Source organism: Cuculus canorus, chromosome 5, assembly GCF_017976375.1.
Source record: "Cuculus canorus isolate bCucCan1 chromosome 5, bCucCan1.pri, whole genome shotgun sequence".
Lineage (NCBI taxonomy): Eukaryota > Metazoa > Chordata > Aves > Cuculiformes > Cuculidae > Cuculus > Cuculus canorus.
In genome coordinates this window covers 46,185,317-46,207,302 of record NC_071405.1, presented here as the reverse complement: position 1 = coordinate 46,207,302, position 21,986 = coordinate 46,185,317, and the positions used below count along the sequence as shown (strand labels likewise).

Sequence of the window (21,986 nt, the reverse complement as noted above, 5' to 3'; positions counted from 1 at the left end):
AAAATTACGCTAAGTGCCTCAAGGGTCTGTGGTCTAGAGGCAGGTTGCACCACCACATCTTGTGGTTTGGTGAAGATATAAGTTACTCTGTGTGTCGGGAGGTTAAATGTGTGAAATTTACATATTCAAGTTCTTCCAAAACTGTCAACTGTACAAACTTTTTGCTTTTTTTTGTAACGGAAGTGTTATTATTTCACTTCAAATGAAGTATTTCATTGCTAGTAATCTGTTTGACAATTGTTCTGAGCTAAGTAAACAACGTTAGTTTCAATTTGCTTGGTACCTAGTTTTCACTGGAGATTATGGTTATATTTAGTTTATATTTAAAAATATATATGGGAACCCCTGCCCAGATTAAGACTGAAAAAGGCTTTTTTGGTAACAAGGCTGTGATAGATCTCTTGTTAACTGAACAGCATCTCTCAAAAATCACAACTGCCCAGCTTCATGTCAGTTCTTGGTACTAGGAACAACATACCTAGCAGTGTAATTTCCTCAGCTTCTTTATAACTAGAGTTATTCTATTATAATAACTTGCACAAAAGAAGTAACCAGTTCAATGAATTTGCCAGTCTTTCTCACATTCCCCTTAAAATATTCTTCTCTCTAAGCAGTAGAGAGGTAAAGTAGATGCTTAGAGTTTCAGTAAGTCCGTGGCAGCACTGGGATTTGAGGAGTCCCACCTCCCTAGACCTTTTTCTAACTTCTTGACACCTTAGACAAAAACTTTTTTCTGTGACACAGTAATTACACTAACAGTCTTATATTTTTTTCTCTACATCTGCACATAGTTGTGCAGGCAGTTGCTGATTTTGATACCATTTTTAATGTAAGAGGTAAATAACACTTGAAACGTTTGGGTCTTCCTTATTGAATGACTCATCTTCAAGGTGTAATTTGATTAACGTGGTGTAACTTATTCTCTAGTTGGAGAATAACTGGGTTAGGACTATCACTGCACTAACACAGCCCTGTAGCGTTACAGTGGAACACCTTGGCTTACCCACCATCAATGTTCAGTAATCCCGCCCATCTTTTTCAAACAGCTCTTATGGTTTGCATTCATCTGGCCCCTGGTGGAAGGTACTACAGCACAAACACTGGTGAATTAAACCTTACAAACTACAGCAGGAGGACTCTGCTAGGAAGCCTGATGAAAATGTGCAAAAGGTCCTGAAGTTTTTAGGTACAGCCAAAATCCATTGGTATGCTTAGAAGTCTCTTTAGGCATCAGTTTTTGAAGTGACATATAACTATCTCTGAAAACTAAGGTGTTAAACTGTGACTAGTCGCTAACTATAATGGATCATCTGCTACAGCTTTCATAAGGTCCCTGTATGCTAATGGGCATATGTGGCAGGCACTAAACAGTTCTTTCCATTTTGAGTACGTAAGGACCTGACTGTTCCTGCATCTGCTCAACGCTGTATAGATCTCTTTTCTGAGGTTATTAATGTGTAAGAGTCTTTCCACTGGCATTGCTGCTGCTAAAGGACGTACAAAGTATATAAGAAAAATACCAACGGTGTATGCACCCCGTGATATAAATTCACTATCTCTTACAGATATAAATTCACTTACAGAGTCTCACAGGAAGAAGGGGGAACACAGTAGGGTCAGAGCTGGCATTATAAGCCAACAAGTTTCCTAAGCCTTCTCCTATAGCCTTGGTCTTTCACAAAAAAAGAAGAGTGTGAATGAAAGGAAGGTATGAAATAAGACAAACTTTCCCGGCAACGTAAATGACTTTTGTCCAGGAGATGGCGAGCTTGGTCTCCCATTTCTATTCCTTCACGAGTTCTTTGGCAGGAAGAAGCACTCTGGGCTGTCCTTAAAAGCTAGGAGCAATCGAGTGCCTCCAATAGCCCAAACAGAACCATTCACTCGAGTGGTAAAACAGAAAGGAGGATATTATTCACTAGTTAGAAAAAGATCTCTCATCTGCTAACACATTTGTGGGTTGATGCAGTTGAGCATGTTTTAGGGGAAGCTGGCAGAGATGGTAGTAGGAGACGGTTCTCTGCAGTGTGCCAGTCATTTTAAGCACAAAGAAGTAGGAACCCTTCCTTTTTCTTATTTTTCCAGGTTAGAAGCAAATTCCTCAGGGTATAGCTTTGGCACCCACGAGGGATAGAATAGCGTTTTATTTAAAGGGAACTTCGGAACTTGGAATGTTTGCAAACTGGCCCATCTCAGACCCTGCAAGTTTTGCATAGATTTGCCTTTAAATATTGGTGAGTAGGACACTGTAAAAATCAACTCTGGAGAAGGAAAATGTGGGGTGGGAGAGTTCCTTCTTTCCCAAGCATGTTACAAACCAATTCTAAACAATGCATTAAGCACAATGGCATCCTATGTATTTGATCTCTGTTCTCCAAGAACACACAAATTCTCTTGTTGCTTTTTTGCTTACTTTGGCTGCTGCTGTTGATACAAGGTCTGGGATGAAAGCATCCCCTCCCCTCGCTGACACTTCTGCACTCCCATCTCCCAGGAGGCATCATTTTGCCAGTCATAGCCAGGAAGTGCTAATGCACATCAGCAACACTGAGGCAACACAGAGTGCTGCCAAATATGCAAAGTAAACAAGCTGAACAGAACAGAAACAGTTAAATAGCATCCCGGTCTCACCCTTATTCTCTTCTAGCTACTGCAGTTGTAAAAGGCTGCTTTGGAACAATAGTAGTTATGGCTTCCCTCCTCCCTCTCCCACAAAGATGACAATTTTTCAAGTTGACAGCATCCCTTTATGCTGATGCGATAGTGAACGTTGAGTGCCAGCTAGCAGCAGAAATATAATAGCATCCATTGGAGCTAGAGCTGAGTCTGCCAGTGCTTCTGTTTGTAATTTAGATGTGTATAACTCAGCAATACAAATAAGATGCAGGAGAAAATTTACATTGAAAACCTGGACCTTGCACTGTGCTTTTTAGTTTCTTACCGAAAAAAAATCCACTAAGTTTGCTTTGACACTCTGGACCATGCTGTAAGGAAGAAATAAGAAACCCAATTGAGAAGACTGCGCTGTACAAATGCCTGACCTTTGCACTGACAGGTAACTGTGCTAATTGAAAATGCTAACAACTTTACAATTGTATCAGTGACTACAGGTCCAGAGATGTCCCAACCCTCATTTTTTATCAGTAAACTTGAGGCAAGTATCATCATAATTTCCAAGCAAAACAAGGTTCCCTGAGCTGTGGCTCTCCTCCATGTCATAGCAGGGTTCAGTCCACTGGAGATTTATCACGAGCTGTCTGAATCATCTTGGTTCCTTAATGCTTTGTGGTATTTAGGCATTGGTGCCTCATTCTCAAGACTGTTTCTGCATTTATGCCCACACAGAGACATGACCCTTACTTTTAATTTTTTTTTTTTTTTAATAATCCACTCTTAAGAGTCAATTTTTTTCCATGCTCTACTAAATCAGAACGCCAGAAAGTAATGGATAATCTAGAAAGTTTGAACTGGATGTTGACAGACAACTGTAGAAAGTTTGAACTGGATGTTGACAGACAACTGATATACTTTTGTAAACATTTCTGGTGACAAATGCATAATCAGAAGATCAGAAGGAAACAAAGAAACACAAAAGCATGACTGAGCATACTGCTTAACTGAAAGACAGAAGTGTATTTAGAGATGGCTTGATAGTTTGTCCTGTCCTGACCTCCCCCCAAAGGAGACCATGGAAGTGTACTTGGGAAATGTACTTGGCCGTCTGCATCTCAGGATATTTTGCTTTCCCTGGACACAGATGGTAAATCTCTCTCACTTTCATATACTGCATTGACCCTGTAAACAATCTTATTCACCATTTCTACCCACTGCTTTTCAGTGACTTAATTTCTTCCTTTGGTGCTACCTTGAAAGTTCTGGCTAATATTAAAGGCACCCTTGTGGATGTGGTAACATTGTTCTCAATAAAGCAAAGACCCTTTAATGAAATAAAAGCTGGACACATCTTTGCTTTGTCCTCAGGCAAGAAAAAATTTTAAAATCTTTCCTATTCTTCCAATAAAATAAAATAAACCAGCTAGGCAATAAAATCTAACAAAGGTGCATCTGTCATTCCCTCTTGTGTCACAATTTGCATACCATCTCTCTAGACTGCATGTTCTCTGAGGCAGAGATCTTGTCTTCATAGCCCCTTGTAGGGTGCTGATGCTGGCATTTTTGGCTAACAATGTCTTCTTTCTCTATATTTCCTTTTTCTTAAATCATTATGTATCATACATATTGTCATCCCTCACTCCAGAGCAGACTGCACTCTGGCACTGAAAGAACACCATCCTATTTCAAGAGTTCAATGACAATAAATGAAAGGTACCAAAACAAAAAAAAAAAAAAATATATATATATACACAGACTGTCTGACTGCCTCTGTTGAAGTACTGAAGAGAACTACGAAGTCTGATAGTAACTGAAAATGAACTTGAATTTCAAGTGATAAAATTCAATTTATTGCTAATTCTCTAGAGAGGCAGAAGAAGCTTTGGGGATGATCATGGCATACAAAATAAATATCTTAGTCACTAATGGTATCTTTTTGGAAGTACAGGTATCTTATTCACATTAGCAGGTTCTGGGAAAGGAGTATTATCTAGCATAGGGCTGTTCTAACGGTGGGCACTGGTTTAACTCTGGACCACAGCCTGGTTTTACATGTACATCTGCATGCCCTATAAGAAGTCAAACCTCTCACAGCTTCTTGGATGCAGAAACAAAGAAGGCCCAGGAGAGCAGCTACATCTCTCCAGGCTCATTGTCCATGTCCAAACCTGGGGAGTGGGACTGAGTTGGGCCTTTACAGCAGAACTGGAGGCCCTGATGTCACCTCTGGGGCTTCAGTAAAAACCAAGCAGGTAGCCTGTGTGGAGCTGATAGTGAGACCTGGAAACGCAGACTTCCAAGCTGCATGCTTGTCTCTGCCGTGACTCTCAAGCATCTTACTCCATCTCTGTCTTCTACCTAGCAGGTAGAAAGCTAGGTTATACCTGTTTGGGGGAAGAGAGAATAATTAACAGATCTACTTGATATTAAGCCTCTTGAAATGTGTAAGCAAAGGAACTTGCAAGTGTACTGAGCATATTGTCAAGAAAAATATGTCAATGCCAGGGTAGTGTATTTCCTATGACAGTGAAGGCTGAAATGAATTTCTGCTGCCTACAAAGAAAACAGCAAAATCTATCCTGCTTTCCCATTCCTCAGGAGAACAGTACCACATGGCTTTGAAAATAGTTTAGGAGCTGAATCCTGTTTTAAGACCTATATCATTATTTCAATAATCTTCAAAAGGAATCGCATTCTTCTGGAGTTTATAGCTGAGGGCAAGTCTTCACCTCTCCCTGACCCACTTTAAATGTTTGTCCTTCTGCTTCATTCATATGAAAGGTGTCAGAAGGAAACTGAGAAGGGAGGCCACAATGTAAAAGAAGCTTATCTATTTGTTTCAGAAGAACCCCCTTTTCTTTGTCTGAATTTCCTATGCTGAGGACACTAGAACTGAATGCAGTAATCCAGGTGAGGTCTCACAAGAGCAGAGTAGAGAGGCAGAATCTCCTCCATTGACCATCGGTCACACTTCTTTTGATGCAGACCAGGATACAGTTGGCTTTCTGGGCTCCAAGCATACATTCCTGGTTCATGTTCCTGGCTCATCCACCAGCATCCCCAAGTCCTTCTCTTCAGGGCTACTCTTAAGTCCATTCTCCACCCAGTCTGTATTTGTACTTGGGAAGCACCCTTCCAGGTGCAGGACCTTGCGCTTGGCCTTGCTGAACTTCAAAATGTTCGCACAAGCCCTCCCCTCAAGCCTGTTGAGGTCCCTCTGGATGGTACCAACAATAGGACAGCATTTAGGGCAGTGGGTGGGAAAGGGTAAGGAACATAGAAAAGTTATTGGGAATGTGGCATGGAGAGGTTGGTGTTTGGCACTTAAATAATGAAGGCTACCAACTTCAAGGTAAATTCTCATGGCTTGCAAAAGGCCTCAAATTAATTCTACCATTCATCTTGATCTCATCAGCCTATTTTCTCATCTGCTCCACCACCTAAATGGACTGCAGTCTTTGTTGCTTAGGAACTCCGTCTCAGAGGCTGGAGAAGGGAGGTCTGTTCCCTTCACACAAATTCTGCTGACAGGGACAACATCTGACCTTAAGAGGACATTGTAAATAAGTGTTCCACACAACCACTTCCAGTGTTGTAGGTAAATTATACTTTATTGAGCAAAGGTGCAGATCTTAGATTCACAGCTCCACAGAAAAAGACTGACTACAAGCAACATAGCAGAATAAACACATACGCTTAGGAAATGATCAGCACGAAGGATCAGTACTGCAATTTTCAGCTCTGCCTGCAGGAGCTTCTACCAGTCAGGTGGGCTATTAGGACCTGCTGATTAGCACGTTCTGTCAGTCTGAAAGGGGCCAGCATTTTCCTTCTTGTGGCATCTCACTCTGAATTGCTCATTTGTACATTCTTGACAGTGAAATAGTTAACTTGATCCTCTTCTCAACATGATGCAAAAGTCAAGTGATCCCTCTGGTCCAGCAGGTTCACTCAGACCAGAGGCTACTTCTTCATTAGCAACAATAAATTCCAAGCACACGGGAAAACTGTGCTCCATTCTCAGTTCAAGTTTTCAAAGCCCTTTGATTTCAGAATCCCTAAGATGCTCTTTGACTTTTCTCACCTATCAAATTCCCAGGCAAGGTTGATAGGGTATGGGCAAGAGGAAAGTGGTGCAATTTCTGGTGTGGATCCTCTCCTCTGCTGAATATCTCACATCTGATGATGTTAATTGCAGCTTCTCTCACTGCCTTTGATGTAAAGGACCTTTGATTTTTTTGCCATCCTTCCTTCATCACCAGTTTGTTACAACACTTCTCAAGGGTTGAGGGCTAACTCCTCACCATGTCTGCATTACTTTTCTCATACACAAATTGTTGCCTGCATGTCACCAGGCTAGGAACTGCTCAAAGCTATGATAAATTTCTTTAGAAAGGGCACTCTGTGTTTTTTTCACACCACAAGGTGAAAGCCACAAAGAGGAAGTTTGGAAAGGACAAGATAGCAACTTAAGTACTAATGTGTGGAGAAGACTCCACAGTTAAAGCAGCACTGGGATAGCATCAGTGAACAAGTGGTATGTCCCCATATTGTGGCTTGTGGAAAGTCAGACAGGTAGGTGCTTGCAGAGCAATTCAGGCTGGAGACAGGACCACCTCGACTACCTGTCTTTTAAATACCTCCAGGGATGGTGACTCAACCACCTCCTTGGGCAGCCTCTGCCAGTGCCTGATAACCCTTTCTGTAGAAATTTTTTTTTCCTGATACCCAATCTGAACATCCCTTGGCACAGCTTGAAACCATTTCCCCTTGTCCTATCACGTGTCACTTGGGAGAAGATGCCAGCACCCTTCTCTCCATAACCTCCTTTCAGGTAGTTGTAGAGAGCAAGAAGGTCTCCCCTCAGCCTCCTCTTCTCAACGCTAAACAACCCCAGTTTCCTCAGCCGCTCCTCGTAAGACTTGTTCTCCAGTCCCTTCACCAGCTTTGTGGATCTTCTTTGGACACGCTCCAGAGCCTCAACATCCTTCTTGTAGCGAGGGGCCCAGAACTGAACACAGTATTTGAGGTGCTGTCTCACCAGTGCTGAGTACAGGGACAGAATAACCTCCCTGAACCTGCTGGCCACACCGTTTCTGATACAAGCCAAAATGCCATTGGCCTTCTTGGTCACCTGGACACACTGCCGGCTCATGTTCATACATCTGTCAATCAACACCCCCAGGTCCTTCTAATCCAGGCAGCTTTATAGACACTCTTCCCCCAGTCTGTAGCACTGCATAGGGTTGTTGTGCCCCAAGTGCAGGACCCAGCATCTGGCCTTGTTAAACCTCATGCCATTGGTCTCAGCCCAGTGGTCCAGCCTGTACAGATCCCTTTGCAGAGCCTCCCTACCCTCAAGCAGATTGACACTTCCTCCCAGCTTAGTGTCATCTGCAAACTTCCTAAGGGTGCATTCAATGCCTTCATCCAGGTCATTGATAAAGACATTGAACTGCACTGAGCCCTGGGGGACACCACTTGTGACCAGCCTCCAGATGCAGTTAACTCCATTTAACACCACTCTCTGGGCCCAACCATCCAACTAGTTTTCCACCCAGGAGAGCGTACGCCTGTCCAGGCCAGAGGCAGCCAGTTTCCTAAGCAGAATGCTATGAGAATGTCAAAGGCTTTACTGAAGTCCAAGAAGACTACATCCACAGCCTTTCCCTCATCCAGTAGTCGAGTCACTTTGTCATAGAAGGCAATCAGGTTATTTTGGCAAGACCTGCCTTTCATGAACCCTTGTTGACTGGGCCTGATCACCCAGTTCTCTTGCATGTGCTTCATGATAGCACTCAAGATCACCTGTTCCATGACTTTCCCCAGCACTGAGGTCAGACTGACAGGCCTGTAGTTCCCTGGATCCTCACTGCAACCCTTCTTGTAGATGGGTACAACATCAGCCAGCATCCAGTCAAGTGGAACTTCCCCAGTCAGCCAGGACCACTTGGTTTGGTAAGCATGTCCACCAGCTCCCTCAATACTCTTGGATGGATCCCATCCAGCCCCATAGACTTGTGAGTGTCTAATTGGGCAAGTAAGTCCCTAACCACCTCTTCTCGGAACATGGGAACTTTGTTCTGCTCTAACTCCTGGGTATGTACACACAGGGACAAACTTTCCTTACTACTAAAGACTGAGGCAAAGAAGGCATCCTCATCCTTTGTCACAGTTTTTCCCTTTGCATCCAACAAGGACTGAATATTCTCCCTGGTCGTCCTTTTATAGTTAACGTATTTATAGAAAGATGTTTTGTTATCTTTAACCAACTTGGCCAATCGGAGCTCTAGTTGGGCTTTAGCTCTCCTGATTTTGCCTCTGCATGATCTTACTTCCTCCCTGTAGTCTACCCAAGAGCCTGTCCCTTCCAAAGTTCATAGACATTCCTCTTCTTTTTGGTTGAGCATATCTCCCTGCTCAACCAAGCTGGTTTTTTTTCCCCAATGTCTCATTTTCTGGAACATGGAGACGGCTTGCTCCTGAGCTACTAGGATTTCCTTCTTGAAGAGCACCCAGCCCTCTTGGGCTCCCTTGCCCTTAAAGACCGTTTCCCATGGGACTTTATCAACCAGCCTTCTGATCAGTCCAAAGTCTGCCTTCTGGAAGTTTAATGTGGCTATTTTGCTAACCTCCCTCCTCACCTCACCTAGAACTGAGAATTCTTTCATCTGATGATCTCTTTGCCCTAGGCGTCCTCCAACCCTCACATCCCCGACAAGGCCTTCTCAGTTCACAAACAGTAGGTCCAGCAGGGCGCCTTCCCTTGTTGGCTCTTTCACCGGTTGTGTGAGGAAGTTGTCATCCACACAATCCAGGAACGTCCTAGACTGCTTCCTCTCTGCTGTATTGTACTTCCAGCAGACATCCGGAAGACTGAAGTCTCCTACAAGGACAAGAACTATCGCACTTGAGACTTCTCCCAGTTGTTTATAGAAGAGCTCATCAGCTTCTTCTTCTTGGTTGGGTGGTCTATAGCAGACTCCCCTCACAATATCTGCCTTCTTGTGGGCTCCCCTGATTTTTGCCCACAGGCAAAATCCTGTCATCACCAAAATTAAGCTCGAGGGTATCAAAGCACTCTCTAATATAGAGGGCTACCCCACCACCTCTCCTACCTTTCCCATGCCACCTGAAGAGTTTATATCCCATCACAGCAGCACTCCAGTTATATGAATTGTCCCACCACGGTACCGTGATGGCAACTACATTGTAGTCTCCTTGCCCTACAATAGATTCCAGTTCCTCCTGCTTATTGCCCATGCTGTGTGTGTTGGTGTAAATGCACTTCAGCTGGGCTGATAATCCCTCCTCTCTCATAAAGGGAATAGTGTTGATTCCCAAATGACTCGTACTTGGATTATCTAACCCATCAAAGCCAGATACGTACTGATGTCTTTCACTGAGGCCCCAGGCAGGCAGCAGACCTCTTTGTGCAGTGGGTCCGGTCTGCAGATAGGGTCCTCTGTTCCCTTCAGAAGGGAATCTCCCAAGATAATCACTCTTCTTTTTCTTACTCTCAGTAGGAAAATGTTGGTATGCAAGAGTGAACAGTGAATTAACATTGTTTCTTGTGAAACTGCAGTAATCCGTGATGGGAACTTATCAATTATTGACTGAAGCTAGTGAAGAGATCTCAAGGATCAAGTTGGCGCTCAAAGGAACCTATTTTTTTGTGTGTAGGAGATGTGAAAGCATCCTCAACAGCCTTTCAGAAAGTGATCTGAAGAATTACTTTGAACGTTGGCAGCATCATATGCAGCTCTGTGTCAACTCAGAAGGAAACATTTTGAAGACGATCATAATTGATTTTCTTAATTTGTTAAATAATAAGAGTTACAGGCACAATCTTGAGGGTTTTGTGTTGGACCTTGTACTTCCCAACAGCCACTATATAGGTAAGGTGTTCTTGTAGCTCTCATCAAAACTTTATTAATATCAGTTAATCTGAGGTAAAAAAAATCATAACTTGCTACTTGGTACCACAGCCTGTAACTCCTTCAAATTTAAACCATCATCATTTGTACTTGCACAAATGTACAAGAGCCTTCATCTGCGTAAGAAAAATAGGAGTAATAGCTCAGCTTGACCCAAACCAGCTCACTTCTGAAAGAGTGCCCTGGTATCATGAATTTGAAAGAGCGAATGAATGATGTATTGCAGCTGTTTGGAACACTTCCTATTTCCTTGGCAAATGTCAGTCATGATGCAGCACAGCAATGAAGAATTATGATGTTTTATTTGACAGAGTAGAGTTCCCTTCTCATTTGCTGGTGACAGAGTTATCTTAGAAAATACTCTTCACCCAATACTGCATCCAAAGTAGCAGTAACTTGCAGACGTGGGATAAGGAGAGGACAGTAATGTTGGCTGTTTAATACAGATACAACCCCTTTGGAGGTTTAAGTGCTCCAGCTGTTACCTGAATAAGAAATATTTAAATACTGCACAACAAGTACGTTTGCAGACTAAGGCAACACGGTTGATGTTTGACTGCAGTTTTCCTGTTTTCTGTTTACTCAAATATGATGCAAAGTTAAGAGCAAAAGATCTCCATGCATCTGTTGCTGTAGTTATTGTTCTGCCTTGGCAGTATGCAGAGCAGGGTACTAAGCAGAACCAATGAATTAACCAAAGCAGATTTGGAGAGTGCTTTGCTTCAGAAACAACGGAACTGACTTAAATACCCACTTTCAAGGTGTTGTGTTATATATGGTGGTTTAGACATGGATAATATATGATAAAATCATACCTGAGCTGCCATAGGAAAAAAATACAGCCCCATGCATCTGAGAGGTGCAACAGATCTTCTTCAACAAAGCCAGTCTTTAGGAGCTGGCTGCAGGTCAGGGTTAGAAATTCCTGTGCCTCAAGCCCACGTGGAGGTGGTGCAGATGCAGCACTTACAGTTGAAAGCAATAGATGTTACAGTTTTGGTAGCATGAGTTGGTTTGTCTAGTATCTGATGCCTGAAATATATGAAAATCATTCTAAAGCAGTTGTCACCTTCCTTAAAGAAACTAGATAAAAAAATCCTCTTGCTACTTTGTTGAAGTCATATTTCTCAATTAATGAATTATTCTCTCTTCCTTTTTATCAGGAAGGAAGATTTACACTGTTTGAGTGGGCACACCTGAGGCAGAGAGAAGTCTGGTTTTTGAAGATTTAAAAAAAAAAAAAAAAAAGAAGAGAGATCCAGACATGCATGAAACTGTTTCAAGTTCTTGTCCTTTTTGCAGAAATTCAGGCAATGATTGAAAAATTGAAAAAAATATTTGAATTTCGTATTTTCTTCTAACGTCTAAGTACTTATTTGCCTTATTTATATTTGCAGACTTATTGGAACAGTTATTCTGTATAGCTCTTTCTGTGGAGGAAGATTCTACTCCAAAATAAGTTTCTAGGCTTGGACATAACCTAGAGTAGGTATTTCTGTAGGTTTGCACAGGTTAACAAATACAGAGACTGTGAATGTCTCCCAGGAAGGAGCTAGGGTGTATTGGAAATGCCTTCCTCTAAATAATACTGGCTTAAAGATGCAGTGTCTGGAGGGCAGGGGCATAGGTTCCTACAAGGGCTGTAGGAACAGTTTGTCAGATGGCAAGCACCAATGTTTTTCTGCTTTATGCAATAGGGAAGGGAAAGAAGTGGAAGGGGAGGGAAGAGAAGGGAGTGGGAGGGAGAAACGCCCTTTTGAACGTGAACATATAGGTAGCCCAAAGTGGTACAGGGATCTACAGGTGGAAAAGAGTGACCTGGCTGCCTTTTATGCTGGCATTTGAAAAATGAGCTCAAGATAGTGCTTTGAAGGCTAGCTTGTAATATTATTTAAAAGAAAATAAAACAGAAAAAAATTCCCACTCTTTTCTTGATATTAATATCAAGAATGAGATGACTACTGCGGGGGAGAGAATAGTTTGAAATGCTTTTTGGATGGGTTTTTTATTTTCTTCCTTTGAAAATTTAGGTGAAGTTAATTACAGAATGGCAGCACTGGCTGATCTGAAGTGGGTGCTTTCATCTCACCTCCTGCTTTTAAAATAGCTGTGCTCTTATCTCTCCTTTGTGGAAGAGGGTGTGAGGGGGAGAGCACCCTGGCGCTTTTGCAGCCTAGCGGTCACCAGATGAATAAAATGTCTTGTGAGATCCAAGGCCATTAAAGGCTGATAGTAAAGAATTAGTAAGACGTCGGGAGCTGATTTCCTGTGGTGATGATGACTGGAGGAAGACAAAAAAGCAGTGACCTGCAAAAGACAAATAAAAAGCCTAAAAAGTTAATGAGGCAAATTACTTTAATACTGTCCAAAAGATGTTCTCCTTAAAGGAAAGTGGAAGGATAGAAGAACGTGCAGGTGTGATGTGTGCTTCCCCAAATCCCCGCTGACAGCTTCAGTCACACAGTGACAGTAATCCTTCAATTTGTTCATCACGCCCCAGTTACAAATAATAATCATTATTAAGAGACTGCCACTATGGTGATAGCACTTTTTGTATTAACCTGATAAACTAAGCAGATATCTGTTTCCAGCATAGGCTAGGTGCAGCGTAGAGAAGCACTTACTGTACACTGTAAGGTGGGCTTTGAGCAAGTGCTTCAGACTACAAGAGAAAAGTGTGATGTGACACCGAGATAGAGGATTGAATACGAAATCCCAGGAGGATGAAGGCCTATCTGGGGAGGAAGAGGAAGACAGAGAACTGGAGAGCTGTTAGCGTTGCAATCTGCTAATTGCATCAAGGCAGAAATTCCCCTGTTTTTTTTCCTGGGGCGTGTGTAAGCCATGTGCATGGAGATGCTGAAATGCACGTGCTGGTGTGAAAGCTGAAATCAATACAGCTGTGCCAGAGTGGGCCTCCTTTAAGCTGCTGGATAATGAGGCTTATAACCCCCATGCAGAGGTCAATACTACTGCGTGGTGTACTGGGTAGCACCAGTGGCTTCAGGGGTCATCCATTGCTTCTCAGTGACACAGAACTTGCCTGCACAGGCACCTAAGGCTTTCATGCTCTTTTGAAAAAATAGGCACTTATTTCAGTGGAAGCAAAGTCTGATCTGAGCTTCTGCGATCACCTGCAGCCAGCGGTTCATCTTTTGTCCTGCTGAGCTGTGCTCAGTGCACTTCTGAGTGGTAGGTGGCTGTCCTACTTCAGAAGTCAAGAGAGCTTTTAAGGAATTCCTAGGGTTTTTATTTTTCAGGTCACTAAGGCCAGGTGCACACGAGGGGAGATCTTCGATTGCTAGATATGCTCAAGGCTTTGGCCTTCAGCTCTCCTTCAGCTCTCCTTCAGTAACTGAGGAAAGTAGCTGAGCCTGCACAGCAGGCCCAAAAGTAAGTCTGTCTGAAAGCCCTTAATCCACGTTATGGGATTCAAGCATCCTCTTAAAGAGAAGCAACACAATTCATCTTTACTGAATGGACTGCAACAGGTCCAAAAGCAAAGAGGGGAGAAATGAAGGGAAGGCCTGGTCCTGACAAGATAACCTGATCACTTTCTATGACAAGGTGACCCACTTACTGGATGAGGGAAAGGCTGTGAATGTAGTCTTCTTAGACTTCAGTAAAGCCTTTGACATTTTCTTGTAGCATTCTGCTTGGGAAAATGGCTGCCTCTGGCATGGACAGGTGCGCCCTCTCCTGGGTGGAAAACTGGTTGGATGGCCAGGCCCAAAGAGTTATTTAAATGGAGTTAACTCCATGGATGGTTGAGTCATCATCCCTGGAGGTGTGTGAAAGATGGGTGGATAAGATGTCTATTCCACAGAAATTCTAAGGGATGTATCAGCCACAAACTGCTCTACCTTTTTTAATCTATATTTGGAACACCATTGTGACTCAAATAAGGGAAAAATTAGGGGGTTGTAACAGACCACAACTGCTCAAATTTAGCAGCCAATCAGGATTTTGGGAAACGCATTTCAGTTTATCCATTCACAGCATGCTTGGTAGATAAACAGAAAAGTTAATTCCCTAGAAAGATCATGCAGTACTTTTCCAAAGTGTTTTATGCAATAGAATACCTTCAACTTTGCTTTGTACAGCACAGCTATAGATTTCCACATGAAGATGCCTTTACTTCGATTAATAACAGCACATCAGGTTCACATCAGTGAACAGCTGCTTAGTTCTCCCACCGATAGATAACCGATGCTCAATTATTAGGAGTTTGCCTGCAAATCACCAAGAAAAGATGCCATACTCAAAACCCAATGATATAAACTGCATATTTCATTTTTAAGGTGTAAAATTTAAGATATTCAAACAAATCGAAGCAGCGAGTATCAAAATAATTAATCAGAGAGCTTAGCTGGACAGTATGTTATGTATTTTCATAAGCAGCTGTCTTCAGAATCAACCTTTCTCAAACACAGTTCTTGCCAAGACATGTCTGAAGGAGCCAGCTCCAATACCCTAGAGTTCCCTCCCCTGCAGAAAACCCATTGTGGCAGCTTCAACAGCTTATCTCCCATGTGCCACTGGTGTGAATTCTGGATCCATAGCTATCTATTTTAGGGCAGTTTGCCAGCATCGAACAAAGATTACCCTCTGAGAATTTCAGTGAGGGTATATGACTCAATTAACCAGGATGACGAAAAAACTAACATGGTCTTTGTGAAGGCAGCAAATGGAGATAAATTGTGGAAGTGTAATTTACCAACCTCTACATACTTACATATTTCAAAATATTTAGACACAACATTTGCTCTTCTCAGACTGTGAAAATAACTTCATGACATAAGGGGTACTTAATGCTAGTCCTTCAAGTGAGAGAACTGTCTAAGTACTTTGACAAGAAGGGTGACTATGAATAAGTCATCAAGAGGGGCTGGATGGTTCCCATGATAGTGGTGGTGCCTGCATGAGGGGACTTCAGCCAGCCAGCCTCCACAGAGCATTTCAACTTGAATCTGGCTCAAGCATCCAGCATGTGGATCATGGCCATAGAGATAAACAGGCCCCTTAACTCTGCTAACAAATCTGCATGCAGCAACAAGCACAGAGCACCAATCTCTATTGAAGCCTACAGGGCTTTGCTATAAATGCAACTGCTTCAGATGCCTCATCTTTGACAGTACAAACAAAATGGCAAAATGGGGACAAGAAATTATTAAACTATTTTCATTTGTATATAGAGACATATGTATCAGTATATTTTTATACACACATGGATAGGTGGGTTTCCCATATCACCTCCTTTTTAAAATATGCTTAAAACCCACAAAGATTTAACAAAACTCAACATAGTGAATGCAAAAGAACTTGGAAGAAGCCTCATGTAGGAGGCTATAAAACTGAAACGACTGAGACGTCATGAGACGGAGACATGCTCATTTGTCAACAATATTAAAACACCGACTTTATTCAGGAATAGAGTATACATTTCTGAAGATTTCCAGTTTACAAAAGTTTAAGACACGGTCGGGTTTCAACATACAACCTCCTTTAAAGCTCTTAGGAAACATCTCAATTTCAAGTTGACAAAAACCCCTTAAATCAGAGAAAATGGAAAAGTGAAGGCCACAGTCCTGTACTGGAATATATTCAAGTAGAATCCAGTACAGTATTGAAATTCTTTCTGCAGTCATATATTTCAGTCCACAGGTGCAATACAGTCTTGTGTTAAAAAAATTATTTCAGATCTAGTATGAACTGCAAGAAGAGCACTTGTCTTGCCATTTTAGTTCCAGGCATCATATGCAAAGTAGCTTCCAGTAAGCATGAGCTAAGAACAGTACTTACCATCTAATCACCACATTCAAAATACAGCATTAAATTCTTCTTTCATTTATACAACATAAAATATTTGTTAGAAATTAAATTTTGAATCAGTGTCCCCCTATCCTTTTCATTGCTAGTGTTTCTTTTTATTTGCTAAAACTATTTTTTCTTTCTTAAGATGTCTAAAAAGTAAATCACACAAGATTAACAAGCTGCAGCATTAATTAAAATGAGAGTCATCACCTCTTTCCTCCAACAATCTTCTAAAGGACCCTATTAGCTGTATCAAAGTGAAGCAGCGTAAATAGAACTGATTTGAAGAAGAGGAACAAATAGTTATTTAAAACTCCCAATGTAGTCAGTGTTATCTTGTATGTCACTAAAGAGCTGAAAAAATTATTCACAGCCTCTTTTTAAAAAATATTACTGCCAATTTTCCGTTAGCACAATACCAGAGAGGTAAAGTGTAATTTGCCTTAGAAGGAACTTCATATTATTATCAAACAGACTCACTAATGTCTAATGTTAAATATACAGCACTGACTTCAGGTGAGCTTACAGACTAAAATCTCCTGAAATTTATTTGTTTACTTTTAACTAACTGAAATCTTATTTTCATACAGACTAATCCACATGCCATCATTCAACCTCAGGTAGTCATTTCTTCAAATTGTTTTGCTGGAATCAAATATATTAATACCTGCACTGAGGAGAACTACTCATTACAGTGGTCACCATTTCGATACAGATGTGGAAAGAGAATCTGGCTCTGGAAGGAAACTAACTGGCATTACTTTTGTAAGAATAGGTCTTTGAAATAACATAAAATTGTTTAAACATTGAAGGATAAAAAAAGCTTCCAGAGGATTAACCTTAAACTAAAAAGTTAAAAGTACTTGCGAACAACAGAATGATTAATTCCAATTTTACTGGCTACTGAAAAGAAATCCTACCAAAGGGTATTTCATGAACATTTAATTTCAGCCTTACAAGCTGCAGGATTTTCAATGAAATATTCAATTTCATCAGTGCGGTTGCTGCTACCATACTTTTCCAAAGATTCCACTGAATAATCCAGTATGCTACATTAACACTACTAGAAGTGACACGTTATAAGCAATTTTGTGTGACACTACAGCAATTTCCAAAGAAATCAGCTAGCAAATCTGTTCTACAAACCAGAAAAGTAGAGTAGGATGAAACCGTTCCTTAAAGTTTTAGCATGCCTTTTTCGAACAAGACACTGAACTTTGCTACTCCTCAAAGTTCAGTGGTACCCATATGTAACAACAAAGAGGAAGACAAGGCTTCTTTCTTTTTTGGATCTCTAGACAATGGTATGTAACAACACCCTGAAACGTAGCTAACAGACTCCCAAATCAACGTTCAATCAGAAAGGCACAATCTCCTTTTGTGACCTGTGTTCTCAAAAACTAAAAGATTCTTACACAAAGATAAATACATCCTTAGCTGCAAGAGAAAATGTCACACCATGTAGAACATCTTGTTTTTTCCCTCTTTTTCATAAAGTCCAATGGATTATCTTAATGCAAAAGTTCCAAGAATATATACAACCTGAAAGTATCTTTGTTTTAATATATGTGTATGTACATATACGACTGTGACTGACAAAAGGCAGAAGAATCGGGCTATGCCCACTTTTTTGCTACTTCTTCGCAATGCAAGACAATGCTTTTCAGATGCCATAGGCAAATAATATTTGGGTTGTACAAAACCTAGTGTCTTACAATATAAGTGAAATGCAGTTCCCCATGAAAAGCTTGTGTCAGATATATGTACAATGTAAGTTACATGAGACACAATTATTTATTTTCACTAATACAGCTTTAGGTAACTTTGAAATTAAAAAGAAGTCTAAATCTAACAAAACTACTGCAAACTCTTCAATAGTATATTTTAAAGTCCAATATAATGTTTTAAAAACTGTAACAGAAAAACATTAGGGCTAATTCTAATATAGCATTACATAGCTCTCTTACAGAGGCTGAGCAAACCTTAACAAAAGGCATGAGAGACAGCAGGGCCCAGCACTCACAGGAGACACCCCCGCACCCACTTTTAGTATTACCTCAGCTATGTATCAGAGTTTAAACTACTTGCAAGATGAAGAATAACTATCTGGTATGTGACAAGAGGCTGCCTATCAAGTCAGATAGAGACATTAATTAGGCAAGTCCTGCTTTGTGAAGGATAGCATAACTACATTGCTTGAGCTCCCAGCAAGAACAAAATTTCAATCAGTCACATACATGGCTTTACAAGGATCTAGGAGCATCTTCAACAATGCTCTTCTAGACAGGCTGCCTAAGCCTGTAATGAATTAATCTGCTTACAAAGTCAGCCAAGCCCACAAGCATTATATTTCTCCAGTGCTCTCCATGGTGTCCTCTCAGTTCTGGAATGATCTCTGCTTGTAAATCCATCTGGCCTCTGCCTTTTACATACCATAGCAGCAGACGCCAGAGCTGGAAATGAAAAAAATACCAACATATAACCTTTGGGGAAAAGAAGTTGCCTTAGAAGGATGAGAAGTAAGAAAGCAGAATATGTGGGCAGGCATCTTCCTTCATTTCCATTAAACAGCAAAGTCTGTTTAATGGCACTGTTCATTACACAGAAGAAGGTGTGTGCGATGTGTCCATTAAGACAAATGCAAATAAGTTTTGAAGTCCAATTTCCCTCAGGACAAAAGGAAGACTGCATTGTTTTCTGTATACTGAGCACAAGCACAGCACTGCAGCGGCATTTAAATTCACAGTTTATCTTCCTTCTTGCCACTCTGAATACTTTTACCTCTGAGATGCTTTCACACAGGTGATTCAACGCTGTGCACCGAAATACACTTCACAGGAGACCATTCCAAGATTTAGGACAAACCAGACACAAATAATTCTGTTTTTCTGTAGAAGCTAGAATGTCAACCAATTGAACACAAATAATGGCAAACTGTAAAAACGAGAATTCACTAGTGAAACTTTGACGTTTTAGAGCTCTACTGGTGCAGTAGAACTAAACCTATGCAATACACTACTTATATACATACACATAGTATTAAATGTGAATCCATGCATGTACATATACACACAGTCAGGGCTAACAAGCCCAACACCTTTCACTTCATGAACTGCTTTCAGTTGTTTTACAAATATATGAAACTAGTAATTCAGGCTAAAGCTTTCCATAATGAGTGTTTGCCTCCAGCTGGTTTTGGTGTTCAAGATGTAGCTGAAACAGTTTGGGGGGGTTTAGGTTGTTTTAGGTTTTGTTTTGTTGTTTGGTTGGGAGTCTTTTTTTGGTTTTTTTTAGAATAAACACATCAAATAATGTTGTTTTTCCACACTTGAAAAGAAGTCTTGTGCTGATTTGTTGAGAAGCTTCAGCGCCTCTATACTCAGCCTTGAAGCCTGACAGATAAGTCAACCTTTGCAGCGTTCCTAAGAAAACCCATGCAAATTCGGCCTAGATATAAGCATCTGGGAAAAATACCCTCATTTGTTCAGTTAGAGAGTTGCTGCATCCTCAACAGGCTCAAACTTTGAAAATCGCATTCACAGTGAGAACATTCTAGGCCATGAAGAGAAGGGTCAAGTAGGACATTTTCTGCAATTTGAGCACTGCCAGTGGGCTAGCACTGGGCAGTAAGACTGCCTCTTATGTGCTTCAGCAGTTGGCACCAGGCAGTAAGAAGAAACAGCTCAACATGTTGTCAGGATGGGAGGCAGTCTGAAAAGACAAGAGTCCTTCTGGCATAGTTTCTGTGTGTAACAACTCTATATATTAAATATGCACATATATACAATCATATACAGTAAACAGTCCAAGAAACATATCACATCAGATCTATGACATAGCACTCATGTTCCTTCAACTAGTCTGAACCATAAGTTGCCCACAGAAATGTGGAGAGCTGATGTGACTTCAGGTTTATCTCTCACAGCTCTGTCTTTGATTAGCCCAAAATGCTAAATTCAAATATTAACTTAGTGCAGATTCAAATCAAATCATCATTCAGGCATATTCCCCCTGAAACCTAATTCCAGCAGATTAACCCATACAGACTTCATAAAGCAAATGCCTTCCTGCCCATCCCAAATACTGGAGCAGCTACACTTCTCTGTCAGCAATATGGTTGACCAGAGAATAGCTTTGATCTGATGTCCTCTCAAAAAGAGTTCTGTGGCCCTCCACACTGCCATGGATGTCTCTTGGCCAACTGCTGGCTGTGCCCAGATGGCTTCCTACCATGGGGGCGTCTGTGCTCACCAAGCTTCCTGTCCGAGATCGGTAAGGAGGAAGATCTGGCTGATTAGAGGATTCAGATTCAGAACAATAAGGTGGTGGAGGAAGGTCAAACCAAGGTGGTCTGCTGTAAGGTACACAAGATAGTAAAAGTTACTGAAAACAGTGGTATGGAAGAAAGCACATAGTTCTCCAATTATAAAAAAAACCAAACCCCAGTATTTCTTAGCTTTTCCATGATGACACCTATCAGGAGTTACCAAACAGATCTGCCTACATTATTCATGTCATTCCAAAACATCCACACCACCACCAGGCTTCTGACTATGATGCAACATAGCTAACTATATCCTGCTTAACACTCTACGCACTGATTTTTGCGGGTATGCACTTCCAACAATCTCTGCGTACTCTTGAACACAGCTGCAAGAGGTAAGAATTTTTCCTGTGTAACATTTACACAACCTGAGAAAGCAGTTTAAAAGAAATAAGGTAAGTAGTGGATTTACACCTATAGATAATGATGTGAACATGAGAAAGCTCTGAGGAAACCTCCATTAAGTGACAGTTTAATGGCTTACAGTCTACAAATACATTATGAAACTGAATTCTCCACAAGACAAATTGCTTCTACTGTCATGATATCACACATAGAGCAAATGCTAAGTACGCACAGACAAAATGAATACTGGACCCAGGAAAACTTTTTCTTTGGTTCTGATAGTAAACAATTAAAGGGACTGAAGTTTTTAGCAGATTGATAACAGGTCCTGGGACCCGTCAGATCTGAAATTACTGGGATTTTTTTATTGTCCCAGGTGAAAAGTAATTACAATCTGGACAGCTGCTCATTTAGTTGTACTTACTAATGAAAAGACATCATTATTATGAATGTCAACATTACAACAAGGGAACTGCTGCCAAATGCAGCAGAGAACACAAATGTGATTATACTATCATTCTTAGATCCTAGAGCGCATACTAAAAAATATTGACAGGGTGACAGTGAACAATCTGGATCATTAAAGTTCATACCTTTTTATGTACAGAGGATGCCAGTCTAGTTTTGTTTGGAAAGACTTCACAGACAGAGGTTAAAACAAATGTTAATGATCTACAAGTAAAACCAATGTCATAACTATAAGAACATCATAACTCAAACCACACCCACTCCAAAAACTTCAAAGCACTTTCACTTATCTAAAATGAGAGCAGCGCTTCTGATTTCAGTCCTGTTCTTTAATTCTGTTAGTAAAAGGAAAGTAGTGCAGAGCAGAGGGACCATACCCTTTCTTTATGCAAGAAATGAAGACATATTACCTTTATATAATGATCACGGATGAGCAGGGTAATTTTTTTAAAGTAGCATGACCTACAACCCAGTGGGTTTTTTTG

General features: G+C 41.1%; 1 protein-coding gene across 12 annotated transcripts in view; it reads right to left on the bottom strand.

Annotated features, from left to right (window-relative positions):
- Nucleotides 1–21,986, bottom strand: part of LDLRAD3 (low density lipoprotein receptor class A domain containing 3) — a 127,964-nt gene that overhangs the window by 4,479 nt on the left and 101,499 nt on the right. For 3 of the 12 annotated variants that reach the window (XM_054066570.1, XM_054066572.1, XM_054066576.1), the window contains one exon: nt 15,941–20,718. In XM_054066570.1, coding sequence (XP_053922545.1) covers nt 20,457–20,718 — 262 coding nt within the window. In that variant the 3' untranslated portion in view covers nt 15,941–20,456. Of the gene's footprint in view, nt 1–4,444; nt 4,998–15,940; nt 21,706–21,986 lie in introns of those variants that run through there. The other 9 variants (XM_054066571.1, XM_054066573.1, XM_054066577.1 and 6 more) reach the window with 8 other exon arrangements.